A 10,630-nucleotide genomic window follows, 5' to 3' on the forward strand; every position below is an offset into this window, starting at 1 on the left:
GACGCCTGCAAGGCTCTGGTTTGGTAACTGCCTCATGGGCATTCCTTAGTGCGGAATTCTAATTTCTTCGTATGAAATGCTACCGCTACCTATACTGTTTTTTAATGACTGTTTCCTCTTGACCGTAGCAGCCTAGTCGGTAAAATTCTTAATAAACATTTTGTTGTAGGAAAAGAATTAATTGGAAAAGTTGGATGTGGGGGATTTAATGACAGACTTCGACGCATTTTCCCCCCGCTTTTGGTGATACGTTTAAAACTAAACGTGTTTGGGCATGGCCTAAGGTTTGGTTCATGACTAGTTCAGCAATACATGTGTTATGTAATAGACATCATGATGTCAAATACCTAATATGCTAACACATCAAGATCCTAAGCACATAGTACTATGTACACGTTTAGATTTTTAATACGTCACCAAAAACGGGACAAATTGCGAGGAGCTTTGTGTTTAAATCCTCCACTTCGGCCTAAAAAAGCTGATGTTGTTTGTTTCCCTATGACATTGTTTAACACAACATATAAGCATAGGGTCTGTGATATAAGCATATAATCTTTTTCACAAAAGTGCACATGGAAATAGTTATTGAGCAGGGGTTCTTACTGTTCTGATATACTGTATAGGCTTATGTCATGTTATCTGCAAATTATGGAGACTGCGGTAATGTGAAACCTTTAGCTCTCCATCAGAGCATTAGCTTTGTGAGTGTTTTTAATTGGTGCTGCTGATTTCCTCTAATTTCTGAAATTTTACACATTATATTATGTTTTACCATGTAATTGACTCAATTAAGCATAATACTGCTACGTCAAATTTTAATGTTGTCTTTTTAAAAATAAAATCAGAGTATCATAAAGTCTCTGACTTTAATAGAACGAACTTAATATTACGTTTAACATCGAACTAAACGAATTGAAAGACTTTTCTACTGTAAACACTCGTTTTCTTGCTTTTAGTTAACCAGAAAACATTATATATTAAATTACATTCTAAAAAAATAGTTTGAAAGCTTGGTGCATTTATTTTGAGACTAATAATCGTAGGACCAAAATCGTGATTTAAAAAAACGATATACTCTGCATGTTTAAAAGAAGTTAAAATGTTGTAAAAGATCAATAAAACACTAAACTTCATACAGTTTGGAATAGTAAACAATGTATAAATTAACGTAAGAATAACAACAGAGATAAAAATTATTACAAACTATTAAAACATAGACAGTATTAATATTAATGTCAATACTAATTAATATCAATATCGACTTCAATATCATTATTCATATTTGAACATGGTTGCATCCAAATCTTAAAACAGGGACTTTATAAAATTAATGTTAAAGCAGGAAATACAACAGAAATATTACAGAAAGTGCATGTCAAACGACGCTTATAGCCCGTGGGTTTGGCTAACAACGTTTTCAATAGGAACAATGATCAACCATGCATGGTTTAGACATACAATCGTATGTACACCTAACAGGTCAAAGAATATGAAGGGAGTCTAGACCTGTCATCTGGCCCATCTCCAACATACCCAAAATAGCTCTAATGTACATTTTGTGATCCACCCTACCATTAACAATTATTCAAACACGCATCACTGAATTTAAGAACATAATATATAGAAATTACGACCACTATACCATACACATTCGATCGATTACTTGCCGTAGATGTACACTAATAATTCTCGTAGGAATTATTTTCTTTTCTAATACTATATTATCTGATGCAAAATCTTCAATAGTCAAACAGCAATGGCGATCAGTGGACACCATTTGGTGTACATTATGATTGTTGGGGTTTGCTGTTTGAACTTGACAGTGGCGGAAACATTTATCAACGGAGATATAACAGAAGATACTAATTTTTCGTCGGCTGACAATCCAGTGTATGTGACCGGAAATGTAACAATTGTGACCAACGTAACACTGACCATCCAGGCAGGAGTGCAGATGCTGTTTGCCGAAGGTGTTGGTATGTACGTCGAGGGAACGTTGATCACAAATGGAACTGAGGACGAACACGTTTTAATGACGGGTTTTGGAAATTCAACTTTTTCTAGAGAAGATTGGCAACATAAGTGGTCACACGTGCGACTGGTCAGTGGGAGTAACCACCTTGAAGGACGGGTTTTGGTGTATATGAATGGCAGATGGGGAAAAGTGTGTGTATCGTCACAAAATTATGCAAAAGTTGCTTTGGTTGTGTGTCGTCAGCTAGGATACGAAGGCGGATTTTATAGAAATTTTGGAAGTGGACAAGAACCAATTCACCTTAATACTTTATATTGTGATTCGACAGAGGAAACCATTTTTGATTGTTTAAACAGAAGATACACATATAACGATGGCTGCTGTAAGTTTACTTTCCCAACATACCGTAATTTAGACTGGGTTCCAGTCCCTAATCTTTGTCTTAATCAGTAAGAAAGCTAGGAAATCGATTTTGGCACCAATGGCGTTCCATATTACCTATTTGCTTGGCGTTTCATAGTATACTTTTTCTTGGATTTCTAATTCGCATCAAAAAAGTTTCTCGACATAAATTGACGCTTGTGGCGCTTTCCGAAATGTGCTAATACTACGAAAAATCAAGAAATTAGAGTCTAACCGTAATTAGTAATTAACAACAACTTGACAACAATTAACATGACAATTAATGTAGTTCTGATTATTTATTTACTCATGATGTTACAATTTCTTTCTTATTTTTCTATATTATACATTCTGCCAGCCTTGGAAAATTACAGATTATATCACACAGTTCTTTTAAGCGTAAATATTCTGTTAATGATTTATTCGAAAAATACTCTTATTCATAGTATATAGAAGTTTAAAAAAACAGAACGGGATTTCTTTCCGGTCCTGACTAACTAACGGAGTGCAACTGATCTGGAACTACTACTAGTCCCAAGGACCCAGCACGACCTGTTAATTTATAGGTCTTAAATTAACTTAAATTAGTTGCTATACATGTTTACACTTTAACTTCATAATTACATTGCATTGCCTCACTTTCTTTTATTTTACATTATTTCACTTAGCTTCGCTTTACCTAATTATTTACTACACTTGAATTGACCTTTTTGATTGACCTTACTGTACTCTAACATAATTCATCTCACCATCTCACTACCTTAACCTTACGTTGATTTACGTTTGATCCATTTTAAAAATAAAAGTCATCTGTAAAGAAAAATAATCAAAAACGTTATCAAAAACTGATTGATTTTTAATTCATAGATGGATACTCCAGTTTTGGGGTAGTTTGTAATCAACCGATCATTCAAAATGTTACTCTGTCAAACAACTCTTACTGGGCTGGTCTAAGGTGGCTAACAAGCGGACTGCATGAAACCCATAGCGTTTTGAAATACACGGACATTTCACTTGCTGGAGTCGACGCAAATGGAGAGGCTGGTAACCCCGCAATTTATGCATATTCAAGTAAATTACCCACTTTGTCAAATGTTAATATTGGTGATTGTGTTGGGTCAGGCGTAAGATTCTCAAGTAAAGCTTCTGATATTAATATCAAAGATGTTGTTGTCAGTAATAATCTTGGTTATGGAATAGAGATATCAACCTTGGGACCAATTTCAATAAGTAACTCTGAATTCAATGAAAACGCGTTTGATGGTATTGCTATATTTGACGTCGATTATGGTAATCTCTGGGTTGAAGACCTATGTAATAATGGAAGTAAGGACACATTTATCGACGCGTTCGAATATAGAAATATTTTTAAATCATCAGAAGATTACTACCTTCAGCCTTGTCAACGTGTAAGTATTCTACATTTTGTATGTCACTGAAGTATATTAAATAAATAAAGCTCTTAATTGAAATTGTAAATAATGTTTATTTGGGGCGCTTTAAATAGAATATGTTTGGTATTTTTAATATCATTGTACAGTATTATTTATTGAATCATAATTATCTAGATTTATGATCTTAAATTTGGTTGTGGTACGTCATGTTATTTTTCCCTTAACGTCGTTTTTTAAATTGTTCTCTAATTTCACCATTGTGTAAGTTCCCCTTAAGGTAGGTTTTAATAACATAATAATAATAACAACAACAACAACAACAACGACAACGACGATGACAGCAACGACAATAATAACAACAATAACAATAATAATAATAATAACAACAATAATAATAATAACAACAACAGTCGGTAAAGAGCATACAGTATCTCCGCCCACTGCTGCAAATCCCTCTCTATAAAGTAAATCTCCCAAAATATGCTGATTTGCTTCAACCACCTAGCGCCAGTGACAAGTTCTTTTTTTTTTAATTTAGGCGCTTTATAAGTTTAATTGGCATTGTTATAATTATTATTATTATTATTATTATTATTATTATTATTATTATTATTATTATTGTTGTTGTTATTGCTGTTATTATTGTTGATTTTATTGTTGTTATTATTGTGGATATTGTTGATATTATTGTTCTTATTGTTGTTATTGTTGTTATTTTTTTTCGAAGAGGAGCACTATTTCTATCTTTTTTTAGAGTCTGCATTTTCAGATTTTGTAGTTATTTGTTATTTTAGTATTTATACAGCGCCTAATTCCGTTAGGATGCATGATTGACTGGTGAATGGAGTAAGCTTTAGCCTGCAGTGTTTATGCGTGGGTGAAAGCTACGGCGTAGGCTAAAATCTCTAAAATAGGCCTTGGTAGGCAAACAGTATGACATTAATGGACTACTGTTATAACCCAATGGCTAGACACAGTTTACGTACAACATGGTCTTTGAAAGTATATTGAGCAATATTGAATCTGGCTATTTGAGTACCGTATAGGCCTAGATATGACACATGCCATACACACATTGTGTTGTAGCAGTGTATGTTATAGTACAGTAGTAGTGATGTTGAAGTTCACGTTCAAGTTTATTCTATTTATTGTCACGAAAAATGTTTTCAAATGTCCAACATACATAAAGGCCACAATATAAATATCAGAAAAATAAAAACGTTTAGAAATGCTCGAGGCGGACGATAATTAAGAGTATTCGGACACTGGTGTTGATTATGATTTTGCAAAATTTTAATGAGAAAAAAAAATCCCAGTCATTTATCAGACATTGAGCCTCTCAATGGTAATTTAATTTAGATTATCCTCAGAGTCTTGTGTTTTTTTGTTTTTTTAATTGCCTGGAAATGATAATGAAATGGAATTACAGTATACTTTGCTGTATTCTTTTGCACGAGTGGCTCATTAGCTAATAAAATTTAAGGATTTTTTTTGTCGAATTATGTCTGTAAATCAGTTTTTACTTTCCATCTGTTTTTGATCGTTTCAAATGAGAGCTATTAATTTTTAATTGGGTGTTTTTAATAACAGTGGTACGTCATAGTTAGTGTATAGAATATCGTCAGTGTTGGTAAAATGAATGTTTGTAATATAATATCTGCTTGCTATAATAATATATTACAATAATATTATAATATAATATAACAATAATAATAATAAATCTATGCCTATTACTTATTCATATTGAATATAAACGAAATGTTCATAAGAAATCACCATTAAGACATATATTAAATCGTCTTAATACAGTGTCCGAGCATTTCTAAACGTATATATACTTCTGAATCAGTACTATGGTGTATCTATACACTACTCAAATAGAACCAGATTAACGCTGAGATCCACAAGCAGCAAACACTGCTTTCGCGAGGTGAAAGTTAAGCAAGCATTTGTTCATATTTATCTGTTCGCCTGACTTTAAATAGCGCCCGCTATAATTTCTGCCTTAAGTGTATGTAGGAAAAATAATGCAACCCGGCCAACCAGAAAAGCGTTATATTTGTATTAGTTGTATACCTGCCAGTTCCCGTTAAACGCACGGGAACTTTTAACTTTTATATTTGAAAAAAATATATATATATGCCAAGTATTGGTGTTGAAATGGAAGTATTATGCAGTCATATAATATTGGATATTGGTTTTTAGCGTCACATGTTTAAATATAAAAATGCATTAAAATATTCCCAATCAGTTTACGATTCAGTGAAGTTAGTTTAAAAGACTGTACCAACTGTAATTGCACTAATTTGAAAATTGATCATACAGAATTGTACCTGCCTACGGTACGGTAAACATATTTTTAAATGCTCCTCATAACCACACGCTACTTCGGATCGTCACCAACATTTAACATTTTTTCATTGAAACATGACAAATTGTTTTGGTGATTTGCATTTTTATCCATTGGTCCATTGATCCATTTTAGAGACAGGCCTATTTAGGTCTGGCACCTAATGACCCTCAAATGCACATCCGAATTTTGATTGTCACCAGCACTTAATAATTTATTCCTTGAAAGTTGGTTAAACTTTATGGAAGTTTCATTCAGATCAGTTGTTAAGTTTTTGAACTACCTGGCCTGAAAGGTTTTTTTTTTTTTTTTTAATGATCTTCATATCCTCACCCTACTTTAGATCATCACCAAAATGTAAACATTTCTTCATTGGAACATGACAAACTATTCAGGGTAGTGTCATTAAAATCCATTGGTTATTTTAATGACACTACCCTGAATAATAATAATAATAATAATAATAATAATAATAATAATAATAATGAAATGATAATAATAATAATAATAATAATAATAATAATAATAATAATAATAATTTTATAAAGATTTATAAAGCGCACATCTCCACCAAATGTGCTCAAGGTGCATAGACAATTTAAACCAACAAGATCCATAAAACTCTCAGAAGAATTTCCAGCAAAATTCATATACAAATTATCCCATCGAGGCAATGTTGCTCCCCATATAAATATGCGCAGATACCCAAAGGCAGTATGTTGAGCATCAGCACTTTCCACCACAGGAAAGTCCAGGGCTCCACCAGCACTTAGGAATCTCTTACTTGCGAATTGGTTAAAATCTCACGACACTTTCATTCAGACAATTTGACAGGTTTTTGAACATGGTGTAGAGTTTTTGCTCTTAAATCCCTTCAATTGGTCTTCACATCCACACCCTACTCTGGACCGTAACCAAAATTTAATCATTCCTTAATTGGGTCATAGACCTACCTAACACTCCCTGTAATTTCTATGTATATCTGTGCAGCCGTTTATGAAATATTTTGAAAAAAAAACCTCTCGCAAAACACGAAAATGTGACACACACACACCCCAACCACCCCACCCCATACACACGCACACACACACACACACAAACTTATGACTGTGAAAACATATCTCTTGCGGAGATAATACTTGAGCAAATATATTTCATCGTTTTTTAAAAAGTAATTTATGTTTTTTAGTATTTATTGTATCATTTTTAAATTCTGCGAGGGAGACCACTTGATAGTTGTTTCAGTGCGCTTTTTGGTTTTCCTCTCTCTTTTTTTATGACTTCATTTTGTTTTCGTTTGTTCTTCAAAGGTTTTTTTTGTATAATTGTATAAAAAGCACATCACTTCATGAGACCAATGCAGGAAGACAACAAAAACATTATTACAAATTATAACAAGAATAATTAAAATTGTAGATTATTCAGTATAAAGTTATTGATATAGAGTGGTTATTCGGGTTCCGAAAACACTTTTTAAGAATCGAGTGGCCTCCAGTCACACTCACAACTTCTGAATATCGGCAGACATTTTCTTACGTGTTTACAACATTACTGGAACAAACTACCACGCAACAATCGTATTTCAGCCTCCGTTACAATATTTAAGAAACTTTATTGCTTCCTTCTGATTAGGAATTGACTAGGACTAAATGCCAACATCGTTCGAGCATCTGTGAATACTATCCTGGCGGGTCTTGTGCCTTAAATTTCTGGGGAATGGTGCGGCGGTATTTGGTTTCATCTGTGTTGTTTTATTTTTTTCTCACTTTCCGGTTTTCTTCTGTTAGGTGTATTTCATCGTCACGGTATTTTTGAAAAAAATCCAAAACAAACAAAAAAAAAACAAAAAAAACAAAAAAAAAACAAACAAAACTAGTACTTTTTGCAAGTGATTTTTGGGAGGAGTGCGCCCCCACCCCTGCGGCAACCCTAGATACGCCACTAATTATTAAATTAGAAAAGCACACTTGAAGAGTGAGCTTTTGGAATGTGGTGCTAACTAAAGATAGAGGGAGATAATTGTAGGCCTACAGACATGTAAAGAAATACAATGTTCGTAGAAGCAGGAGCAGTTATGCAAATCAAAATAGTAAACAACTTATGGGGATTGAACGCTCATTACGACATGATTGTGTCCTCAAAATGGCACTAGAAGGATGACATCTGGGTGAGGTCAAAATAGATGTGCATTGTTGGTTTGCCTGACGTGGAAGTAAAGGTAAAGGTAGGAGAATAACCATACATTGTAGGTAGCGTCATAATATGTTGAATTGCGTTTGGGCCTGGTTCTTGACTATTTCCCTTATATTGTAGCTACATGTTCACATCATTCCACAACAGCACGGAATGAACCATAACATAGTTCGTCACATTTTAATTAACAAAGACTGAAGACCCGACGTATTTTAATTAATGGTAATCTTTTTTTTGTTTTAATTGTTTTTAAGACGTAGCATTATGGACCAGAAATCGTAAGAAGCAGCCAATCAGATACGGGAATTATGACGTAGCCTTTATGACGTACCATGTTTTGACGTGGCTGAAACTGGTCAGATTGTTCTACAGTAGAAAAAATATAGGCCATATGAAAATTCTGTGTTTCTTGCTTCTTTGAGTAGTCTACCAATACACCACACATCCACGCAGTAGCCTATACAATTGTGTTTGTTACTATTATTATCATACTATACTGAAATTGAATTCGAAAATAAACAAGGATTTGTTTCAATTATAATCGTATAATACCAAGCGAATTGTTTAGAAATAAATCTGTTGTCAACCATTCCTATTTCCAGTCCAGTGGTTGTATGATTTTTTTTTTAATAGTTAGGCCTATGGGTTTAATCGGGAGAAATAATATATTTTAATTTGTGCAAGTAATAATTAGGAAACAAGTGTTATTCCATGCTTCAATAAACGTATCATAACATAATACACTCATAGGTCTACACTCTTTTTTATATAAAACCAGAGCAATTATTATTATTTCACAGCAAATATACTGTACTGTATTACAAAGGATATCATCATTGTCACACCTACTGTGCCTATGTAAAAATAAGACTAAAATATTTTTTTCTAGATTAAAAAAAAAAGAACATAATTATCGCATTTGAAATTTTACCTCAATTTGTTCTTATTTTTGAAAGCAATTTCAGCAGTCCCATGAGTGTTCTTAAAACCCAGGGTTGTAAAATGTATCAGTTACACACAAATAGGCCTACATGCCAGTGGATTAGTAGCACTAGCTCAGCAGCACCGTTTGATTATGGTAATGACGACAATGATGGTATAATAATATAATACTGCAAAAAATTAGTTGGTCGTTGCGAAATTTTAATGAGAAGAGTAATAAAAATGAAAATAACAAATTTTATCACAAACCAAGGGGGCCAATTATACAGCAGGAGTGAGGACCGTTTTATATCTATTCTGTCAATTAGGGCTAAAGTTTACCACCAATCCAACTTTCCCGCTTACCAATTTTTTTTTGTCCTAATATTTCTCTCAAAATAGATTGGATGACAAGCACCTCGAGGCCGTGGCCAATTAATTCAGTTTCCCAGAATTACAATGTATGAAACATGAATGTTCAGGGAATGTTCGAAGCATCATTATTTTGTGAAACAAAATTAATTTTACAAACATCAAAATTTAATAGGCCTTTTTGTATTTTAATAATGTAGGCCTAACTTCTTTACAATAATCCATGTTGAGACGTTTTGCTAACATTTAAAGTGCAGCTCATAATATAAAGAGGTAGAGACCTACATTCGCGCGAAAACCCTGGGTAACAAGGACGGATTAGTGGGAAAGGCAGCCAATCGTAAGTGACTACAAATTACGTCATTTTTATTTCGTCGTATCGAAAGAAAAATTCAACTCAACGTAACAGCAATCGCAAGCGCTCGTTTTGGACTCTGGATGGAGTTCAACGTCGTAAGTTCAACTTTCGTAAGCGGTTAAAAATTGCTTGTTTATCTGCGGCCCAACACGATCAACGCAAACGTCGTTGACGTCGGCATTATTTCAACAAGAGTCGTAAGATTCATAAGAAACGTATGAAACGTAAGAAATTCTGACCTTTACGTCGACAGGAAACCAGGCTTTACCAACACTTACCAACGTCCGCATGTCGCGCTAGCCTTATCCTACTCAGGGAGTTGTAATTACAACTCCCTGTCCTACTCTAGGCCTACACCAGATAGTAGGATGGTATAGGCATAGCCTTGAAGGGACGAAGGTCCCAATGAAAAAAAACGTCGCTCCTTGATAGCTAACATTGTTTATTTAACATCACAATAATTCATTATTAGACCTATAGTTGTTTTTTGAATTGTACTCCACAACTGTCAGCCGATACCTCGCACAACTCGTGTAACGTCTCGTATCTATTGTCGTGACGTCATGGCTCGTTGGCTCACACTTGCGATGTCTCGCACTTGTGATCAAATAACACGCTGGCTCGCACTTTGGCAACACTCTTTGGCAGTCAACTCGCCCCTAGAA

At 34.0% G+C, this 10,630-nt stretch overlaps 1 protein-coding gene across 1 annotated transcript in view; it reads left to right on the forward strand.

Moving 5' to 3' along the window:
• Positions 1 to 1,756: 1,756 nt before the first annotated feature.
• LOC117099980 (protein bark beetle-like) overlaps positions 1,757 to 10,630 on the forward strand; it is a 22,120-nt gene continuing 13,246 nt past the window's right edge. The window contains exons 1-2 of the mRNA XM_033239507.1: positions 1,757 to 2,357; positions 3,245 to 3,786. Of these exons, the coding sequence (XP_033095398.1) occupies positions 1,757 to 2,357; positions 3,245 to 3,786 (1,143 nt within the window). The remainder of the gene's footprint in view (positions 2,358 to 3,244; positions 3,787 to 10,630) is intronic.

The sequence above is a fragment of the Anneissia japonica genome, unplaced genomic scaffold (assembly GCF_011630105.1).
Source record: "Anneissia japonica isolate Jap-2015-1 unplaced genomic scaffold, ASM1163010v1 scaffold1849_len67513_cov136, whole genome shotgun sequence".
Taxonomy (NCBI): domain Eukaryota; kingdom Metazoa; phylum Echinodermata; class Crinoidea; order Comatulida; family Comatulidae; genus Anneissia; species Anneissia japonica.